Here is a 23,362-nt window from a genome sequence, read left to right on the forward strand (position 1 = left end):
ATGACTGTCCTATTCTTCCTCTCAACAATGCCGTTTTGCTGAGGAGAATAAGGAGCAGTCAACTGCCTCTTAGTGCCTTGAAATCACAAAAATCAGAGAATTCATCGAAATTGAACTCACCTCCTCTATCAGTCCGGAGACATTTGATTTTTAGATCCTTCTCTGCTTCAGCTAGAGCCTTTAATTTCTTGAATGCACTTAAGGCTTCTGACTTGTGCTTGAGCGGAGCCACCCACATTAACCTCGAGCAATCATCAATGATTAGGAGAAAGAAGTGACTTCCCCCTAATGTGGGTAGATCTATCGGGCCACATAAGTCTGCATAGATGAGCGCTAAGGGCTGGGCAGCCCGAAATTCACTCGAGGTGGGGAAGGAGTGTCGACTTTTCTTGCCTGCTAGGCAGTGGATGCACACATGAGTGGGCACTTGAGTGAGTGGAAGACCCTCGACTAACTGGTTCGAACTCAATTCTCTGAGGCTGTGGAAGTTCAAGTGGCCAAATCTAGAATGCCAGAGCCAGCTCTGTTCATCAGCATCTTTCTAGACCAAACACTGATCAACAACATGAAGTTTGTGAAGGTACAGCCGACCTTCAGTGCGTTTGACCTCTGCAAACACTTCTCCATCTTGATCAAATATGGTCAAGGAACCTCCATACATGACCATCCGACACCCCTCTTCATGAAGCCTGCCCAAACTAAGGATGTTAGCACATAATTTCGGTACATAGAGTGCCTTACCGAGTTTCACAATATGTCCATCACCCCAATTAACATGTATAGTGCCTCTGCCAGCTATTTGGACTGTTGAATTGTCGCCGAATTTGACAATTCCGGATGCCTCTCCATCGAGATCTGCAAAGAAGCTTCGATTACCTGACATGTGATTAGTGGCCCCAGTGTCAAGATACCATAAGTCAGGATCAGAGGGCTCGGCGGCTGAGCCTTGGAGCAAGACATCACAGGCTTCACCAGTAATAACCATGAGTAATGTAGAATCCGGCTTGTCAGTGACCTCTACCACATAAGCTTGCTCTGACCTCTCCTTCTTTGCACTACGGCATTCATACGCAAAATGCCCAAATTTCTGGCCGTTGTAGCATGAGATCTGTGACTTATCGTATTGCACTTTTCCTTCATCAGCAGGAGGAGTTCGGCTGCGACCACAGCCTTTGCCTCGGCGTCCACAACGGCCACGACCGCGTCCTCTGCCTCGGGATGAAGATGCCTCAGCTGTAAGTGTAGTCTTGCTGAGTGCGCGGGCAAGTAGTGCCTGCTCCTCCTCCCGAGCTTCACGCTCCTTGAGCCGCAGCTCATGGATGGAGAGCGAGCCAATTACCTCATCCAAGGTGATCTTCGACAAGTCTCCATACTGCTTCAGGGATAGCGTCAGCGGGTCAAATTTTGCTGGAGTAGCACGCAAAAACCAAGTGACAACGTCCATCACAGACAATGTCTCCCCGAGCCGTTGTAGATCGGAGACGATTGTGGTGAATTTCGTCGCAAAATCCATCACACTGTCACTCTTGTCCATCGCGAGAATTTCATACTCGCGCTTGAGGCTCTGGACGTGGGATTGAATCACTCAATCCATGCCCGAATTCCGCGAACGAAGAATGTCCCAATTCTGCTCGGCAATCTTCTTCGCGTCAAGGACAATCATCAGGTCTTTTGGCACGGCCGAGAAGATAGCCGAGAGAGTGGAGCAATCCTTCTTCTTCGGCACGGAGTCTGATTCGATTGCTTGCAATAGATCGTGTGAGTCAAGAAATACCTCCATATTCATCGACCACACACGATAGTTGGTCTTGGAGAGCTTGAGGGATGGCGCTGGCAGCACCATCTCCCCCCTAGGCTCGCCGTACGAACTCGCCTCGCCGGTCTTCTTCACCAGCTGCACGATCCACCGAATCGAGTGGCTCTGATACCACTTGTTGGCGCCTTGAACTCGTAATCACCTCAAGAACTTCCGAAAATGGCAAAGAAAAGAAATCGCTCCATAAGAAACAAGAAATCGAGAACACGTAACAAGAAATCATTCTGCGCACATTTCATCGAGCAGGTAGAGGCTCTTATATAGTGAGCCAATCAGACAAGGAGAGAGAGGGCAACATAACCACCAGCAGGTGTCCTGGCAAGCAAGTCTGATGTGGATGCATCTCCGCCGTTATAACTCCTCGCGATGGACGGTGGAGATCAACCTGAAAAAAGAAACATAACTGCCAGAAAAACATAGAATCCCCAAATGTTCGTTCCACAGAGAATTTCGCCGAAGCCGGCGAAATCGGAGAGCTCCGGTGAGGCTGGGCCAACTCCTTCAAGAGGACCCCTCCATCCCAGCCGGCCATTAGATAGTCTATCACTGGCAGCTTTCATAGCGATAGCCTCTCTCCCCATTATCGTCAAACGAAAACCTGTCTCCCCTCAAACCACAATTTCTCTAAGGCTTTCTATCGCCGGATTTGTGACTAAAGTTCTCCTCTTGGCCTTGGTTGCGTCTCTCTATTCCAAAAGGCTGCAGTTCCATCGCTGGGTTGCCGTCGCTCTCCACTCCCTCTTCTTATACGTTGGGCTTGATCTATTCCTCGCGAGCATTGCAATCATGACATGAGCGATGCTACCTCCAGGCACAGATCTTGAACCAAAGTTCGCCGCGCCGCACTTGTCTTCTTATCTTCAGGATTTCTGGGGAAGATGGTGGAATCTAGTGGGCTCAAACATCATGCGTTCCGACATGTATGATCCAGTCCAAAGCTTGTGGGGAAGTACGGCAGCAGTGATGGCGTCGTTCTTCTTTTTGGACTCATGCATGATGTTATCTTCTTTTACATGTCCCTCGAGCCGTCGACAGGAGAGGTTGGGTTGTTCTTCGTGCTCCACGGGATCTGCACGACGGCAGATATATCGGCAAAGAAGCAGTGGAGTATGCGGGGAATGAGGCCTCTGCAACCGGCACTAACGGTGCCGTTGACACTTGGGTTTGTATTGGGGACTTCTTGGTGGTTGTTCATGCCGCCGACAGTGAGGGCTCCTGGGAAGGAAACGGATGATCTCTTCTTGCTCTTGAAAGGAGTTGCTGAAACCTAGGTGTTGTGAGCGAGATTGATGGGATGTTTAACACATGTGAGTCATTGTTGTGTGTCCATTTGAGGCCTATTAGAAGCCTGTATCCCTTCTATCATCCCATTTCTTCTTCTTCTTCTTGTTTTCATTGATTTTTCTCTTCTTCTCTCTCTCTCTCTCTCTCTCTGTCTCTCTCTCCCTTTTGTTACTACTTACTACTAGAGTTCGCCTGGCCCGAGCCCAATACAGATGACGTTATGGGGACAGATGCTGTATTGCATATCAGAAATGGGACATCTGGCATCCATCTTTCCTGATATCGGTTGCTACAGGTCAGATATCCAATACAATTATCCATCATGATGTCATCATATGTCAGAAATGGATATGGGGACAGATGCTGTATTGCATATCAGAAATGGATGACGATATTCTATATTGGTGTGGGATGTATTTTTTTATCGTCGTACATATAAATTTAAATATATTTTATATTTCAATTGAATAATAGATTTAGTCAATATTCAAGTTTAGCTTGAAAGGTTGAAAAAAATGACATCCGATATTTATTAGCCTAACCTAGCCAAAAACGGACTCGCATTCCTAATTTCCAAGCCTAGTCAGATTATTGGATACTGATATCTGGATACTGATTTTTAGCATATGTAACATCAGATATCCAAATACCCAACTCTGATATCCAATATCCACTACTAGGATCTGCAATGTCGTGACTCCTTTGATATTTTTTCCGATATAGGGGATTGGGTGGATATTCAACATCTGTTTGGCATTGAATATCTGATATTTGAATTATATCTATTTCACCCACATATCAGATATCAGTTTTCCAATATCAGATACCGGGCAGATATTGAATAGACATACAGACTTACACTAATTATCACCACCTATGGCTCATTGTAATGCCCCAAAGTAGGCGGCATCCCTACAGACATATGTGCGTGCTAATTGTGAAGACACATCCTTGTACTTGGACTCAGAATAGGGGGTCAATTCCTTAAGAATCATAAGTGGCGACACCAGACCTTGATTTTAAAGCCGATGCCCATTAGGTGCTTGTGCTTGTTGATGCACAAGCACGGCGGATAAGGGCAGTCACGCGCACTGCACAGACAGGCTATCGAGGACGCGCATGCATAGACACCAAGCATCATGCGCACGCGGGATATGCAAAGTGGGCATCAAAGGCGTTGGCACTGCACGCGGAAGCTGCTTGAGAGCAGATGCGCATGTGTAAGCCGCGTGGGCTATGTGTGTTATGTGTGGGGGGGGGCGTGAGGAGGGAGAGATTACGCTAAGAGACTAAAACATTGGTGTAGAGAGCACTGAGATGACTGCGGGGCGTGTGGCAGCCCTATGGGTAGTGGTGTGACGCATAGTGCCAAGGCTTGGGGTGACGAGCACGGCGGTGCCAATGCAGACCGACTGTGGTGGTGTTAGCACGAGTGCTGGTGGCGCGTGGATTGTGAAGGCTGGGATGGAATGGCTGGTGCACTAAGAACTATGACCCATGGCGCGCCATGCTTGGCGCGAGGGCACACTTGTAGTAGTGGTGCTGATGATGGATATTATGTGGCCGTCAAGCCAATCACACTACCATATTTACGTTCATTATTAATCTGTGTGATGTTTATAATGAAGTCCATGAATATGTGCAATGACTTAGTTAATTATGATGAGATCATAATACAGTGATCACTGGTTTTTAAACATGTATTCTAAATATTCCTATTCGAGGATAGTCAAGACTAACATCGAATTATCCGGATAGAATAGCACTAGCTGACTCTACTTATTCGATAAGTATAGTTGATCCTATGGCTATTAGTGTGGCGACACTAAGGACAAAAAGTGGGTGCTCTTTGGAGAAAGAGTTCGCTGAATTGGTCCGTATGAATCCCTAAATGGTATTATACCTAAACGTCAATTAGGTTGATTCAAGTCAAGGTTGTATAAGTGATCCACTGACCTGAGACACAAAGGACATCTCATGAGTGGATGACTACATTTTGACTATGACTTACGAGCCTCTTATCATGGGATTCAAATAAGTTATAAATTGGATGTAGTAAGAAGCTTACGGAGATGATTGAGTGGTCAAGATGGGATCATCCGCCCTCGGTACAAGAGGAGATTGACTGAAGGAAGATGATGCAGAAAAATCCCTGGCCTGGGTAGTGAGGATATTGGAGAAGACGTTCTCCAATGATCCCCGTTACGCATCAGTACTAATTGAATGACAGATCAGAGTTTGATGATAAACCATACTCCAAGTCGTTCGAGAGTCTCGCGCGGATAATGGATTATACATATACGGTAACCGATGATGGTAAAGGTTCCATGAGAGAGTTCGAGACTACTCGGCATCTTCTAGAGCACGAGGTGTAGCTTGGCATCCCACAAGCTAGAAACTTAACCTATCGACTAGGTTAAATCGATCATTATTTAATTAATCTATATGTTGATATAGTTAATTAATAAGGTTGGTCAATAAATTTTATTAGGCCATTAAAGTTATTAACTAGAACAATACATGGGCCTAGAGGGTCACACGCACAAGGTCATAAGGGCATTGGTGGATATATTTTACTTTGGGGGATTTTTGGGAAAAACCTTAAGTGAAATATAAAGAGGGAAAGGGGTCTCATTTGAAGCACCCATGCAAGCCTCATTTGAGAGCCTCTCCCCCTCTCCACTCTCTTCTCCACTCATCCAAGGAAGAGTGTCTTCATGGTGAGGAGATCCTCTAGATTTCTAAGAAGAGTTGAGGAAGAAGATGTGGAGATCCAAGTGCCGAGTGATCGCGTGGATACTTCTAGAGGCCGGACGTGTGAACGGCTTCAGAACGATCTCAGAGCGGCAGAGTCAAGGGTGGACTGAGTTCCCCAAAAGGTGCTAGCAAGGTTTTGTTTTATAGATCAATGGAGAATCGATCAACCATGCTTCCGCATCCATGGAACGTGTTTTTCCATGGCCAAACTAAAGCATAGAACCCAGTAGTTGGCAGGTGTGTGCTTAGGGATGAGGTTGTGAAGGCAAAGGAGCGCCACTACTCAAGCGCGTGTTACGCCTAATCTCGTTACTTCAGTATCATCCTTGGTCTTCCCCCATGTAATGGCTATGACTATGAAATAATATTGTCCTTTTATGATAACAATGACCCAATTCATATATGGGGCCTTGCCCTAGCTTCTCCTTTTAAACTCCAAGCAATCTAAAGTTTTTGCAAGCGACTTCCACTACACAAGCAAAGGTTGTTCAATGTTTTTGCCTAAGCGTTGAGGTCGGCACACGTTTGATCCGAGAGTTGTTGTTCATAGCTTAGGATTTGACCACGTAACGATCATGGAAAGATTACGGATAATAGTTTGAAAAAAGAGGGTACATGATTGAAGGGGCTTATGTTTATTCATCCATTAGACGAATTTTTGTTTTGTTCCAATCCCATATTAGCAGTTAGACTGAACATATGATGAATCAGACACTATCTTGATTTAAAATTGGAGGAACTGAGTCGTATTTGATGATGGTGTTGATTTAAGTTGCTAGAGATAGCCTAAGAGGGGGGGGTAGGCTCTACCCTTGTTCAATTTCTTTTCTGAATCTTCTTTACCCTCTAGTAATGTGTTTTTATGTAGATATCTCTGACACTACTTAGGCTTTAGAGGAAGTGAGGGACAATGCACGGTATTTTTATACAGGTTAGGGCTATTCCCTTACTCCTGTCCCGAGATATCCTGTCAGAATTTACAATCAATCCCTAACCAAGTTCTTTAACTGCCCCAGCTAAAACAACTTGGTAATAGGGATACACGGATATCACCTAACTAAGAATCGAGATGGAGAGTAGTCTCGGGCCCCCTTAGCCTTCACAAAGTCACTCATCCCTTCAACTCCTTCTAGCCCACACCACTTAGAGCTTTGTAATTTGTTGATGTTTCTGCACCTTAAGATGTCTTCTTCTATAGATCTGACTTATGCAGAATCTAGCATGAAAAATGGATGAGCAGTGTCTATTGATTTGTTGATCAGAAAGTGTCGACAGAGAGGAGAGAATTACTTAGTGAGATTAGTGAAAGAAGATGGCTCAGATTGTACAGAGAAACTATAGGAGGGAGAAAAAGAGGAAAAAAATCAGAAGAGTTAGGGAAAAGTGACTGAAGGTTGTTATAGGAGGAGGAAATATATAGGTGGAAGTAAGGCCCATGGATGGATGGTAAGCCAAATGGGACAAAATCCAATCATTCATTAGTCATCCATCATAACCTCTGAATGTTTACCAAATGAAATCCCTTATCACATATCATCCCACCATGTTTCTCATTCAGTGGAATGCAGACTCAAGACACAAGACCCGTCACGATGCAGATTGCAGTCTTCCCTTCGAGATTCACCATACCAGAACAAGACAATTTCTTCACTATTGCTTTTGCAATGGCTGTCACTTTTTCAAATTTCACGCTGCTTGGAAGAAAAAGAAGTTTTTATCTCCACACATTATCGCCTGAAAAATGCCCCCTTTTCCCTTTTTGTTTCTTTCATTTCAAATCTTTTCTCTGGTACCAAAAATGTCCCTGCATTCTCTACATAGCGGCTATTTTCCTTCGAGGGTAATAAGGAGAAGAAATTCTATAATGCTAATATTAGCATAAGTTATGGATAACCCTTCTAAAGAGGATTTGCTAGTTCACATTCATTATTGATTCCGTTTGTCCTAGTTATAAGATTAATCACAAAACACGTCATTAGTACATTATTACTGAAATTCATCAAAACATCACCCCTATATTTGATGATGAAATTTAATGGCGAAGCATCAATCTTCAGATGGAACTGAATGATGGAACATGGTGGGATGGTATGTGATAAGGGATTTCATTCGGTAAACATTCAGAGGTTATGATGGATGACTGATGAATGATTGGATTCTGTCCCATTTGGTTTACCATCCATCCATGGGCCTTACTTCCACCTATATATTTCCTCCTCCTATAACAACCTTCTGTCACTTTTCCCTAACTCTTCTGATTTTTTTCCTCTTTTCTCCCTCCTATAGTTTCTCTGTACAATCTGAGCCATCTTCTTTCACTAATCTCACTAAGTAATTCTCTCCTCTCTATCAACACTTTCTCTCTCTGTCTCTCTCATCAAAGCATCCCTTTGGATTTTCTCCCTCTAAAATATATTATCTCTCCTCATTATCTAGATTCTCATTTCCTTCCTCTCCACATCCATGTTCCGAATAACCACTTGTAGAAACATATTTGGATGTCAATTAATCCAGAGGAAAATGATGATTATCAACAAGGTAATGCAACAAGAATGCTCGAGACATCATTTTCAGCCACTTCACGTCTTCGCGTCATCATTGTGAAGAAAACAAAGAGGATAATACCAGCCTTAGAGATTGCATATATTGCAAAGTTCAGACTTATATCCAAAAAAACCTGCTCTAATACCATGTTAGACAAGGGCGAGATTTCTTCCTCCTCTGCTGCTGATGTTCTTCTATTTTCTAGATTCAGAGAGACCTTTGCACCTAATGTTAAACAAACCAAAAACTCACACATCACCTTTCACCACGCTAGACTATATACCGACCACTTACAGAGATTGGTACACCCATGTACCTAGACATATTCTCAAGTGCCACTTATAGCTGTGGCCCACCTACACACAAATGCTATGGGTTACTCATAATATATATCCCAGTTAGAGTACTAACGAAGAAAGATAAATGAAACATAAAGTTAACTAAAGACTCTAATCAACAGTTTCAGTCAGCTTTTTAATTTACATTACTCCTACTATGTCCTCATCCACATCCTCTGGCTCATACACATCCTCACCATTGATAACTTTCTCCATTATGTTTGATATTTCCCATGGCACATGATATAATTGTAGATCCTTCTTATCCTCAATAATTCGGGAATTTTGAACCTTACCTTTGTGGAGTTTCAATGACCCAGTTCCTTTTTTCTAGGATCATTGCCTCGATGTTATATTATTGTCTAAGCATATAAATAATTTAATCAAACCTTTCCAGTAATTATCAGATTTGCTTCTGATTTTACCAATAAAAATGATACAAAGTGATTTATAAATGTCACTGGTGATGTATGCTGATTTGCATGTAATTTTAACTAGTTCTCTCCTTAGGCAATGACTAAAGGGATGACTATACAGACAAAGACTCAAATTTAACGATGTTGATGAGGACTCTCCTCTCATGACAATGACTCTTTCACATAAACAACAATAATAGCTATCTTCAGAAAACCTGAGTTTAATGAAAAAGATGATTTCCCTTTAGTAATGAGAATTGTGATGACTCTCTAATAGTGTCATCAATGAGTTTGCTCCTTAGCTGTATGCTTTTGATAATATTTTTACTCACAATTCTTTTCTGCATAAGATTTTTAAGTGTTGGAATCCTTCCTGGATTGATGATTAGATTCTTTTGTTTCTCATTTTGACCTATTTCTATTTTTGTGATCCACTAGATCATGTCAAATTAAATCTTATGGAAATCCTCACTATTCGGAGATCCAGTTATGTTGTTTATCAGATTACATAGATTGATGTATTTTGGCTGAAAAGCCCATTGATGGAATGGGGCTTTCACAGTTCCAACAAAGGAAGGTAATGTACCACATTGATTCATGCAAAATTTTGATGAATTTAGAAGGAGGCATATTGGGAGCAAGGATTCAATCCATAAAAAGCCGGCAGTGAAAACTGAATTCCCAATTTATACTTTTTAATAAATAAATTTAGCTTAAAGTAAATATTTTGAAGGAATAAAAACTTCGAAAGACTTTAGTTAATAATTTCAAGTAAACTAATGAAAATTTATAAGAAGGTGAGAAAGTATTCGATAAGTTGATGGAGAAGCATTCTCAGAGTAATGATTGAATCTATAAAAACAGGTAATGACAAATCTCAGAGTAATGATTGTTCACTCCATTATCTTGGTGGGCCCGCCCCAGAGCTCGGAACTCAGCGAAACCAACAAATCGGACCTGCACGTACTCTTATCTAGGGTTTCATTGCATTACGTAGTTACATTCACTTAATAAATTTACCCGTCGGACGATGCCTTTGTCGACGTCCGACATCAATCATCCCTAAAGGCCAGTCCCTATGGAGACGACCATACTCACAACTATACATTCCTAAGTAAGATTGTACATGAAAAAACTATTTGATTAAAGAAAAAATAGAAACGACGACACAAAATTAACACACCGATTTTTGCTTTTTCACAAATCATCTAAATTACATTAAAACTTCAAATACAATAAAATAAAAAGTACCAGATAGGGTTGATTCAGAGTTGTTCTCCTCTCTGTTTTGCAATTGTGAAAGAGTCCCTTCTATAATGACCTCCTCGACCCGAAAGTCGGCTTTTATACTTAGGATAAATGGTAAAATTACCATTTGACCCCCCAATTAGTAGTTAGTTTTTATCCATAGATGTGAGCTTGATCTGAACCCAAAGAGATAAAAAGAGGAGGTTGAGACGAGCAAATCCATAAAAATTTAACCTCAATCTGACTTCAGGATCAAAAGTTATTCATAAATGAAAATTGACCAACCTGAGCCATTGGAACAATTTTAAGTAATTTTTTTTTTATAGACACAATTTCGTGTCGATCGCTGATTCTGGCCCATTTTAAAAACCTTTGGCGCCTCCTCTTTCGAAGCACCACATACCCTGTCCTGGAAATAAAAGAGTAATAAAAAAATGCGAAAATACTTTTGCCTGTGTTTTTAATAACACTACCCACTCATATTTGGCCACATCACCTAGTGAGCGTGCGCTATGTATGGCAGCCCGGACGGTGAACTTACCGCCTAAAGGAAGAATTTCCGTGCAATGCATTGAAAACATCAGATTCCTTTTCAATAGCCGAGATGATGCCACGTAGCATTGGCGATTCGATATCCAAAATTTTGCAGAAAAATTGATGGCGCAGGCCAACAAAGATCGTCGACAACGTCGTTCGCACCGCCCACCACCGTCGTTGAAGCTCAAATGAAAATTTCTCGATTATCACGTATTGTTTTCATCGTTCTTTCTCTAGTGTTTTATGTTTTCCCGTCTTGCCGTTGTGTTTTCGTCTCGTTTGCAACGTGTCCATACGTTCTTCATCATTGACACAGGGAGGAATCCTTAGTCATTTTTGGACCCCCTCCCTTGTGTCCTTGCTTCTTCTTTTTCTTTTATTTTCATTTCTATTTCCCTTTAATTTATAATTGGGGGCCCATTTATGTAAGGGCCCGCTAATGGTCCCCTTCTTTCCACCTTTTTGTTGACCTACTTAATGGCCCATCCCTTCCCCCCTTTATAATGGAAGAGGGGGCGCCCGAATCCCTTAGACCGGGAATTAAGAAAGAAGAAAGTGTTTTTTTGTTCTTCGTCTCACCCCCCCTCCATCGAGAGAGAAAGAAAAGGGGGAGGAAGAGGAGAACGGTGCTGCAGCCAGGGAGGGAGCTATCTGAAAGAGGAAAGGAAATTCTGAGGAATTCCTCTCACACTACTCTATTCGACCGCCCTGGTTTTCTCCTCCACCATGGAATAGCCATCCAAGGTTCACGGCCGACGGCCATCCAGTCCACTCCCGCCTACACCAGTCGCGCCCCGCCCCGGACTGCCTGTAGTTGTAGCCAGGGGACGCGATCCCGTAATTACGTCATAGACTGTTCAGAATCCCCAATTGTCGACCAAGATAGGGCCAGATTGTCGTTCTTCTCACCCCGCTAGTCAGTGAATCCACTTGCCACTTCCGTCGACCTGTAGCGACGGTCGAGAAACTTGAACCTCTCACTGCGGCACCGACAACTCGGGATTTTTCCTGTGGATATCTCTACAGGTTTGAGAACCCCAACGAGAACGTTGATCCCCCCTTTCGTGCGGGCCACCCAGGAATTCGGCCGTCCTAGAGAAATCGACGCTGCCGTCGTTACGCCAGCTGCTTCGGTGGGTCAATGCGTTGACAATGGCTGGGGCACGCTCAAGCTGAACCCCAGCCACTGGATTCTATCCCTCCGCCGAGGAGTCTACCGCTGCTGAGCCCAAGGCTGCCCACGGGAAATCCCACGAGAAGCCTGCGTCGCCACTCGTGACGGTTTGGCCCGCCTACAGCACCGAACGCCTCTGAATTCCCCAACGCCTTGCGGGATAACAATCATTGCCGCTCGCCATTGCCAATTAACCTCCCTGGGTTGACTATCACAGTTTGCCTAGAGGGGTTCGGCAATGTGGCTTGAGTCACGGCATCACCGTTGGTCGCTCCACCGCCGCCTCCTCCTCCGCCGTACACTCTACGGCACCTCTCCGCTTCACCCGTTTTGACTACAACCGACTGTCGACGAATTCTGCACTATGAGCCATATCTACGAGGTACGCCGTCCTCTCCCGTCGCTCGTTTAATCGTGCCACTTACAGTAAATTATCCTCTTGACTCCTCCGCGCTAAGGCTAGATAGGTGAGAGAGGTTTTGAGAGAAAACTACAACGTACTTGAGTATCTTACCGGTACAGACGAGACCATCCGTTACGTGCAAGCCCTACGGATTGACTCTTTCGGTTGTAGACACCTTCGTCGCTCCAATGAGGTTCAAGAGGCAACCGTCACTGCCACCTGGCGACCTCGTCCAAGCTCGGAGCTCGGCACCTCCCTTGAGTCAGAGCCTGCACATACAACACACACGATACCCATACATCACGTCGTAGTCACATAACACGTTAGGGTTGCATCCGTCGGATGACGACACCGTCGATGTTTGATACCTTTATCAGCACCAAGTCATCATACGTGGTGTCAATCGTATGACGTCCTACACGACGTTCGACATCAAAAATCCCTGATTAAATGGGCGCGCGCAATCAGACACCGAACAGAAAAAAAATTATGTGTATGCCTCTCAATATTCTCCCTCCTCCATATTTCCTAAAATATCGTAGAAAAAATCATAGAAATATTTCGGTTAATTCAATAAAACACTGGAAATATGTTTATTGGGTTTTTACGCCTGTAGTGCGCAACCGAGAAATGTTTTAAGGGCATATTTGCAACATAATTTCAGAAAAGTCCCTCCGACTTTAGAAATTACTTTAAAACTCCTATTTTCCTTATAAATGTATCTTGTTATAGGTTTATAAATTAATTTTTTCCTTATAAAGTCCCTAAAAATTTGATAAAATTCTAGAAAAATCTAGAAAACCTACTAATTCATCCCCACATTAATTAAAATTAAAATTAAATTTTAAACCTGCCACTTTCATTTAAATAGAATTATTCCAAGCGTAGCTAAATTCCATAAAATTCTTAAATTAACAGATAATTAGGGGAAAATGAGAAATTACTTGGAAAAATTAATTAACATTTAAATTTATGATAACAACCCTATTTTAAAATCATCAAATGCATAACATTGCACTAATTACTTGAACTAAATATCAAATTTAGGGTATTAGCTTGTCTCAACACAAATGACTACAATATCGGCCATATTCATCATGAGTAATGCTAGACAGTGTTATTTTATCCAGATACTTCAATGTCTTTCATGACTATCCTTCAAATAGGAATAAGTTGAAAACATGCTTAAAGGCTGGCGACCTTGGTATTACGATCTTATTATAATTCACTATGTATAGTCATGTATACATGGACTTCATTATAAGCATCACATAAGTTATGAACATGGAATGAGATATGGAATGCGTGTGCTTGGCTTGAACACATCAATTTCCATTATGAAGATCACCCCAACCTAGTTGGCAAGGAAGGACATCAATTGCTTCTAGAGTCAAAGTTTCCATGAATCCGGAAGTGGCATTGTTTCTTTATAAACATTTGGTTTACTTCTTAAACACCAAGGCATATATCGTATGTACCTAACGTCACAGGATTATGATGATTTGGAGCATTGCGTTTCATTCAAGTACAATATTAAATTCCACAGAAAATATCCTAAATCTTCCTGATCAAACATCCATTGCATTCCATTCCATTCAGTGGCCTATCTCTAGACTGTTCAAAATTTGGCTTTTTGTAAATCCTCACTCTCTAATAGCAATGCACCGCATCTACATTACGACCATCAATTGGGTTGTATTGTCACATGAAATTTCATTAAAAAGATAACACTGGAAGATATATATTTACAGAATTTATGATGTAAATATTAAAAAATATAAAAAAAGATGTAAATTTTCTATACACAGAATTTTCCCTACGAATATTTCTTTCTTTCGACATGCTATTTGATATTTTTGATAAAAAGTCAATTCGTATTGTTCTTAGAGAACTGTCTCCCTGTGGAAAAATGGATCCACAGAATTCACAATAAAATTTTTTGACATTAATTTACAAGTATCTCAAAATACTAAAGACAACTTTAATTCATATTGAATTGACACTTTTTTAGGATTATCACACAGTTATTTATGTAAAAGTTATAACACGATGCCAAAAGTCAAACATCAGGTCACAATTAAAATTGTTTAATAAATAATAATTGATAAATTAAATAGACAAATAATGGTGTAATTTCAGTCAAGGGCTTAAAGAGAGAGAGAGTGGCGTTCAGGCAGATGGAGAGACAATGAGAGGGGAGAGGAGAGAGAAACAGAAAGGCACAGATGCGGGGGAGAGAGAGAGAGAGAGAGAGAGATATAACGTACCAGACATGTGAAAAAAACGCAAGTGGAACAGATGGGAAACTTAGGACAGAATTGCAAGCGCTGCAAGCGAGAGGCATTTAATGGAAGGGTAAATAGCACGGTACATCCCAAACCATGTCCAAAATCTGCTAGTTAACCTTAGCTTTTTTTTTTGGCACAGTATATCCCAAACTCGCTAAGTCGACGGTGATATATCCCGGTGATGACGTGGAATCCATCATGGCTGCCAGGTGGATCTCCGGCCAGATTTTGACCTGGTGGAACCCGCCTGGCAGCTACGTTGGATTCCACGTCATAAGGGGATGTGTCGACCTGCCAAGGGTTAAACTTAAAGAGAGAGAGAGGCATTCTAGAGAGAGAGAAGGGGAGAGAGAGGCAGTCTAGAGAGATAGAAGGAGAGAGAGAGGTTCTAGAGAGAGAAAGAGAGGTGTTCTAGAGAGAGAGGCGTTCTATAGAGAGAGAATGGGAGAGAGAGACGCTTTAGAGATACCCGACCGAATCGAATCGCACGGGAGAGTGAGGCGAAACCACCTCTGCCGCTGGCCGCCGAGGCCCGCGAGCTCTTGGCGGAGCCCCCCCTCTCACTCTCTTTCTCTCTCTCCAATATCTATGATGATCCCCGATAACCTTCTCCTCTGTCCCTGTCTATGTCTCTGTTCAAGAACGCCTCACTCTCCCGTGCGATTCGATTCAGTCGGGTCTCTCTAGAGTGCCTCTCTCTCCCTTTCTCTCTCTCTAGAATGCCTCTCTCTCTAGAACACCTCTCTTTCTCTCTCTAGAACACCTCTCTTTCTCTATCTAGAACCTCTCTCTCTCCTTCTCTCTCTCTGTAATGCCTCTCTCTCTTTAAGTTAAACCCTCGGCAGGTCGACATATCCCCTTATGACGTGGAATCCAGCGTGGCTGCTAGGTGGGTTTCGCCAGGTCAAAATCTGCCCGGAGATCCACCTGGCAGCCACGATGGATTCCACGTGATCACTGGGGTATATCACCGTCGACTTAGCGAGTTTGGGATATACCATGCCAAAAAAAAAGCTAAGGTTAACTCGCAGATTTTGGACATGGTTTGGGATGTACCGTGCTATTAACCCTTAATGGAATATGCATACATTTTAGTTGTTGCCCCTCTATTTACGGATTCAGGCTTTCTAGTGAGTGGACTGATCTTTCTCTGCTAAAGACCTGACGTCAGACCTTAAGACGGTGTAAATATATGCAGATATTTTGATTGTAATTATTTGGACTGTTACAGTGACTTCGGGCTGCCTTTTTCAGCGTTAGTAAATTATAACCTTATTCCAGTTTTAAGGTTATTTTCTTTACTCCATCATCGATGCGCCAACGCTTTAACTAGTGTTCGCCCGTCCCAATGCCGGTATCGGATGCTGGTATCGGGACGGATGCTGAACTGGATACCGGAAATGAATTTTCCGGTATCCGTTTTTTTCGATATCCGGATATTGGTATCAGATATCGGTTGCTATAGTGCCGATATCCGATACCGGTATCCGTCCGATACCGGCATTTGTCTTCGTCTCAGGGGGACAGATGACGGTACCGGATCTCGGATGCGGATATCGATTTTTGATATCCGCACCGAATTTCATTATAGTTATGACTTATGAAATCTCTCTCTATTTTTTTTTTCGAAGCTTTGAATCAAATGGGAGAGCTGAACGCAGCGGGCAACGGCCAGCGGCCAAGTGGAGTAGGCGGATGGCGGGGAGTGGACGGTGGTGTCGGCAGAGGACGGCAGCGGTGGAATCGGCGGACGGCAGAGTCGCAGGTACGTTTTTGTAATTTCTGTAATTTCGACTTCCAGCATTTTCCACATTTTTGTAATTTTCGTCTATTTAATCACGATGAAGATGGAGGCTGTCGATTGCCGATTCTTCTTCTTTTTTTACATCTATTTCTCCACATTCTCTTTGATTCTTATTCATTGTTGTAATTCTAAGCCTCCATCTCTCTTCTCATTCTCCATTTTCCACTCTCCAATCTCCAATTCTCCCTCGCCCCTCTCTTCTCTCTCAACCCTAGATCATTAACACTTACTGTATATTTCTCCCATACTGTATATTTCTCTCTTCTTTTGAAAACTGTAGACTTTTTGGAGTTTTCCGGAAGTAAAATGATGAATTCAGTAGTCTTTTAATCCAGTTGTTTGCAAATTCTGTTTCTTTTTATTTCAGGTGTTTTTTTGGTATATGAATTTTTTCAAATTACTGATAGTCTTTGTGGGATTGCTTAATTTTGCGTTATTAATATAACTCTGACCCCTTTCTCTCTCATTTTCTGCTAAAATATGTTTCTATCTCTCTCCCTTGCACCCTCTCACGCTCTGCTGAATTTTAACTTAATGATCAATCTCTCCCTCTATTTTCTCACCCTCTACTACTCCCTTATTCTCCTCCTCCCCCTCTCTTCTCTCCCTCTCATTCTCCCTTAATGTATAATGCTCACCCTCCCTCTCTCATTTTTTGCTAAAACATGTTTCTATCTCTCTCCCTTGCTCCCTCTCACGCTCTGCTGAATTTTAACTTAATGATCAGTCTCTCCCTCTATTTTCTCACCCTCTACTACTCCCTTATTCTCCTCCTCCCTCTCTCTTCTCTCCCTCTCATTCTCCCTTAATCTATAGTGCTCACCCTCCCTCTCTCATTTTTTGCTAAAACATGTTTCTGTCTCTCTCTCTCCTGCTCCCTCTCACGCTTTGCTGTTATTATTCTATTTTCTTCCTCTCACCTCATTCTCATGCTATGTGACTCAATAAGTCTTGCTTGAATATCTATCGTTCTTCCTTTACTTGTATATTCCATTCTCCTTTTTTCACTATCTAGTAAATTGTCGTATTCATTGCACCCGTTACGTAATTCATAGCTTAAATCGCAGTTTGGCATCATGTGATCCATTGTGTTGAATTTTTGCTTACCAAATTATGCCATCAGAAACATGAACCCACCTGGAGGCAATGACCCAGCCCAAGAAAGATCTGGGTCAGGAGCTGTAAGCCCCCGACGTACGGAGGCGGGAACGTCTCGTGCCGTACAGAGTCAACCTTGTTCGAATCATTCAGTCAACATTGACTTATTCGAACAGATGAAAGATGGATACTATACATGCTTACTGTGCCAGGAGTTGAACCCACACAGTAAGAGGAAACCCATAAAGAGGCAAGCCGACAAAAGCACAAATGTATTTTGGCGTCACTTCAAATCCAGCCATCCAGCTCGTCACTCTGAACTGAAGGCGAAGCCTAAAGACCCTGGTCAGACACGCATCACTGACAGAATGCAGAGCAAACAACAAGGAGAGCCTAGCCGACGGGGGCCGATTAAAGGGCACACTCCAGATGAGATGAAGAATTTCATTGCACGATTCGTATGCCTGACAGATTCACCCTGGAGCATTGTTGACAATGTCACCTTCAAGGATATGTGGCATTACACGATGCTTATCGACTTGGATCCTCCAAGTGCGAAGGTCATAAAGAGGTGGACCATCCAAATGCACGGCCAAATGAAACTTGGTGTGAGGAAGCTCTGGGAGAATGTGGCTCGAGTGTCACTCATTGTAGATGCGTGGACTGCGGAGAACGGGACTGGATTGCTAGGCATCACCGTCCACTAGGTGGACGACACATGGACGTACAAAGAGCGGGTACTTGCCATCCGAGAAATTGTCGGCAAGCACGATGGGGAGAACATGGCGTCCATTGTTCTCCAATCACTAGATGAGTTTTGTCTACGGACGAAGGTCAGAACTCAACATCTATCTCATTTTATTAGTTGAACTTGTGCCTTTAAATGTGTAATGTAATTATGCAGGTCTACGCCGTTACTACCAACAATGCCACGGCGAATAAGAGGATGTTGGCATTGATGGCGAGAAAGTTGAAGAGTGTAAACCGGCGTTTACTGCTAGGAGTGCGTCCCATGTGTGGCACACATTCTGAATATTGTCGTGCAGCGGCGTTAAAAGCCGGTATTCCTTGGCCTGGGGTGTGGAACCCGAAGAAGCGACAGCGATGACAACAGAGCAGTCTGAAGCGACCACGACAATGATCTCGGTGATGTATACTTAGTGTCTGATGACAAGGAGGGACCACGCAAGCCGTTATGTTTGGGTGATGCAGTTGCAAAGTCGCACCCTAGTGCGGAGTATTCAGAGCTCTGTGCAGCGGAGAGAACTCTATACATATGCCTGTGAAAGGCGACCCGAAGTCGGGGACTCCAACATGGTTGTCTTAGACTGTCAACCCGATGGAACAGAGCGTACACTATGTTGACAGCCACCGTGAAGAAGCGTGATGTAGCGAAGTCTCGATGGCTTTGGCGGAAGGCGACGTCATCGAAGTTGTCGAAGGACGAGTGGGAGGTTGTCAAAGAGTTCTGCCGCATCCTTGGCCATTTCGCCGTATCAACTAATCATGTTTGCAAGACAGTGACGTCGGTGATCTATGATGTCCTGTATCTCATAGACTTGCCTCAAGGTTCACATGGAGGAAGTGGTCCAGCAAATTGAAGACGGGACATTCTTCACATCCGTTCGATGCTTATACGAAGGAGATCGTTCGAACATGGCGCAGGCGTGTAGAGCGATGCATTGCAAGTTTGCACAGAACGCTGAGATATTGTGGGCGAATAAGGCGATCACGGGCGCAACATTGATGGATCCAATCCACAAAGGGGCAATGCTCCGTCCGGGTGTCTGAGAAACGACCATCGCATACGTACGGTCGTTGTTACCCGGTGACTACTCGAGCCGTGGGCCGAGAGGGGCCGAGAGGCAGCCAGGAGGTGAAGAGTTGGACAAGTGGCTTAGCAGCACTATGCGGCACGTGCAACCGGCACCAGTGACAATGAGGTTGGCCTGGGATGAGTTCAACCAGTTCCTTGTAGAGACTGTGCCAAATGAGGGTGTGTTCACTCCATTATCTTGGTGGACCATGACGGGGTCGAAGCGTTTCCCCTTGCTTGCGACCATTCCGAGGCACCTATTATCCGTATGTGCGACGAGCGCCCCTACCGAGCGCATGCTCTCGGTTGGCAATGCTATTGTCACATACAAGCGATCGCGTCTATCGCCAATAAGCATTGAAACACTAATCACTGTGAAGTGTTGGCTCCGTGCGGACAACAAACGGTGTTACAATGACGTTGAGCTAGATGAGGATGTTGACGACGGAGAAGATGGCATGGTTGCATGTGCTCGAGGTGCACATCACATAACTGAACTAGATGTTCTTGTTTCTACGTAATTATCGTTACTGATCTCTTATCTTCTGCAACGCAGGTGATGATCAAGTGAGCACAAATCTCTGACAGAGCCGTTGGGACTATGTTTTTTTGATAGAGCCACAATCATAGCATACATATGAATTTTGCTACAGATGTCGAATTAACGGCGTGTATGGATTCTTTTGAATTTATTTAAAATTTGGTACATTTTCCAAATATGTAATTGAGTATCCCTAAATTACTACGACGATTCAAATGAATGCATAATATTAAATTTTAAATCAATTTAAATAGACACTTTCAGTTCTTGTTACAAATTTATATCCGGCATTACTATATTCCTCCAACAATTCAATAAATAATCTTAGTATCAATCAAAAAAAATAATCCCTGTAATTAAATATACTGCCAAGAAATATACTTCCTCGTCTATTAAATTTATTAACTATATTACACAATTTTATTCTCTTAAAATAACAGTATATTAGTTTCTTAATAACATTAGTTGTTAGTTAAAAATAACAATTCTACAATAATCTAGTTATGGTATTACATATTTTCTGCAGTTTTATTCACATAAAAATATAGTTTACTAATTTCACTATATAACTAATTTCACATAAAAATATACCTAGTAACATTAGTTTTTAGGTCATATTAAATTTATTATTCCATTTCTTAACTGTATGACGTAATTTTACATAAAATAACCATTTCTTAACAACTTTAGTTGTTAGGTCATATTAAATTTATTATTCCATTTATTAACTATATAACGCTATTTTGTTTTCTTAAAATAACAATATATTAATTTCTTAATTCCATTAGTTGTTATGTAAGATTAAATTTATTGTTATTTTTGTTTACTATATTAGCAACTTTATTTCCTTAAAATGACAATATATTAATTGCCTAGTAACATTAGTTGTTAGGTCATATTAAATTTATTATTATGTTTATTAACTATATAGCATAATTTTGTTTTCTTAAAATAACAATATATTAATTTCTTAATAACATTATTTGTTAGGTCATATTAACTTTATTATTTAATTTATTAACTATAAAGCATAATTTTATTTTCTTCAAATAACAATATACTAATTTCTTAATAACACTAGATGTTATGTAATATTGAATTTATTGTTATTTTTATGAACTATATTACGCAACTCTACCCTCGTTATCATGATAATTTTAAATTTTAAATTACATGAGGTATTATCTGTGGGCGGTGAGCTGGTGAAGATGAGAATTAACTGGAAGATGCCTGGGGAGAATATATAGTCTCACGGAAATTAGAATTGTACAATATGGGATTGCAGACGACTGAACAAAAATTGCGGATATCGGTTTCGATATACGGATATTGAAAACCGATATCCGCCTCGTCCCTCCCCCTCCGGTATGCGGTACCGATATCCGTCTGACCACTGATAGACGGATATCGCCCGAGATGCGATATCCGGGACCGTCCCATTTTTTCCCGGATGTCGGATATCGGTTGTCCGATACTGGATGTCGGGACGGCGAACAGTAGCTTTAACCATGACGCACAATTGGAGTAGGATTGTCATCATCAAGGACGTCACATCAGAGCCTAAGGCGTCTCAAGGTCAACGAATCTGAGGCCTATCAAAGCCTATTTTCCTCTCTCCAAAGCCAGACACTTCGACTGGGATCTCAGAGGACGGGAGGCGTGAAGAGAATGGAAGAGGAGGTGAAAGTCGTCGTCCGAGTTTGGTTCGTTGCCATTCCGGCGGCGATGAGTTACTGCTACTTCCTCAATTCTATCATCCGACCGGGGAAGTGGCGCCTCCTTGCGATCCTTCCAGTAATAGCCCTCTTCATCCTCCTCCCCTTCTCCTTCTCCACTGTTCACATCCGGTTTATCACCGCGGGCATATTCGTCTGGCTTGCCCCGTTCAAGCTTCTCCTCTTTGCGTTTGACCGCGGGCCGCTCCGCAACGGAGGAACAACAGATCAGCGTTCGCTGCTGACGTTCATTCTGCTGGCCTCCCTCCCAATCTTGATAAAGAAAAACCCTGCGTCGCCTCAGACCTCCCGTCCACTAAAGATTTTTATCACCGGGTATGCGATGAAAGGTCTCCTCTTGGCCTTTATTGTCTATTTCTATCCTGAGAGGCGGCGATTTCATCGGGGAATGGCGTTTGCTCTCCACTTCCTTTACTCCTACATGTTAATCGATCTCTTCGCCGCAAGTACCGCTGTCGTGGCCCGAGCGTTACTACCGCCGGGAACAGGCCTAGAACCGCAGTTCGCCGCGCCCTTCTTGTCGTCGTCTCTTCAGGATTTCTGGGCCAGGCGTTGGAATCTAGTAATATCAGGCCTCTTGCGTTCCGCCGTGTATGATCCAGTCCGGAGCTTGTATGGCCGCACAGCCGGTGTCATGGCATCGTTTATCGTTTCCGCACTGATGCATGAAGTTCTCTTTTATTATCTGGCCGTCGAGCCGTCGTCTGGAGAGGTCGGACTCTTCTTCGTGCTTCACGGCGTATGCACAGCGGCAGAGATATCGGTAAAAAATGGTGGAGTAGGAGAGGAATGAAGCCGCTACACCCCGTGTTGACTATACCGGTGACTGTCGTGTTCGTGTTGGGGAGTTCTTGGTGGTTGTTCATGCCATCAGCAATCAGGGCTTTTGAGAAGGAGACGGAGGATTTCCTCTCGCTGTTGAAAGGATTTGTGATGCGACATGATGTGCGTTGACTTCATGGCCAAGGTTATTCCTGGATTGATGCCGCCAGTTTTGGTTTTATTGTTATCTATCGTCAGAGATAGATCTGTGACTTCTGGTTAATTGTCGTAAAATATGGCAGTGGTGTCTATCGATCGTCAGAGATTGAACTGCACCTTCTAGTTAATTGTTGTAAAATATGGCAGTGGTGTTTATCGATCGTAAGAGGTGAATTGTACCCTCCAGTTAATTGCTGTAAAATATGGATTGGTGTTTATCGATCGTTAGAGATAGAATTGTACCTCCAGTTAATTGTTGTAAAATATGGCAGTGGTTTATATCTAGATGGTGGTATAGGAAACCTTATCGCCTTATTTCTGGACGAAGAAAATTTCCAAGATATCTTATGCTGAGAAGTGGGAAGAGTCCTTATCGTCTCATGGCCAGCGGAAAATGGATAGACGTGTTAGGGCACTCGTCGTGAGCCCTTGGAGCATTTAGAGCGGCCGTGACACGTTCGAAGGGCGACCTAGTCCATTGCGCATTAAGGGCTGAACTATGACTTCACGCCGGAGGGGGGGCGTGGCATGGTTTGGTTCCGTAGAAAACTTCTGATTTATGACGAGAGATCAAGAGAGAA

The 23,362-nt window shown here is 42.9% G+C and overlaps 2 protein-coding genes and 1 pseudogene across 2 annotated transcripts; 2 read left to right on the forward strand and 1 right to left on the reverse strand.

The window, feature by feature from the left end:
* Positions 1-541: 541 nt before the first annotated feature.
* Positions 542-1,534, reverse strand: LOC144716389 (uncharacterized). The gene has a single exon (XM_078591501.1). The coding sequence runs from the start codon at positions 1,532-1,534 to the stop codon at positions 542-544; it is 993 nt and encodes a 330-aa protein (XP_078447627.1).
* Positions 1,535-2,614: 1,080 nt separating this feature from the next.
* On the forward strand, positions 2,615-3,087 carry LOC144716391 (putative long-chain-alcohol O-fatty-acyltransferase 7). The gene is made up of 2 exons (XM_078591502.1): positions 2,615-2,697; positions 2,748-3,087. The coding sequence occupies exons 1-2, from the start codon at positions 2,615-2,617 to the stop codon at positions 3,085-3,087; spliced, it is 423 nt and encodes a 140-aa protein (XP_078447628.1).
* An 18,604-nt stretch (positions 3,088-21,691) lies between these two features.
* On the forward strand, positions 21,692-22,997 carry LOC144717102 (putative long-chain-alcohol O-fatty-acyltransferase 5 pseudogene; annotated as a pseudogene).
* Positions 22,998-23,362: the final 365 nt, after the last annotated feature.

The sequence above is a fragment of the Wolffia australiana genome, chromosome 2 (assembly GCF_029677425.1).
Source record: "Wolffia australiana isolate 7733 chromosome 2, ASM2967742v1".
Taxonomy (NCBI): Eukaryota; Viridiplantae; Streptophyta; class Magnoliopsida; order Alismatales; family Araceae; genus Wolffia; species Wolffia australiana.

Coding starts and splice junctions, on each gene's coding strand:
- LOC144716389 (XM_078591501.1), bottom strand. CDS start 1,534: ATGGACAAGAGTGACAGTGTGATGGATTTTGCGACGAAATTCACCACA.
- LOC144716391 (XM_078591502.1), top strand. CDS start 2,615: ATGCTACCTCCAGGCACAGATCTTGAACCAAAGTTCGCCGCGCCGCAC. Junction 2,698..2,747: donor CAGGATTTCTGGGGAAGATG/GTGGAATCTAGT, acceptor TGTATGATCCAG/TCCAAAGCTTGTGGGGAAGT.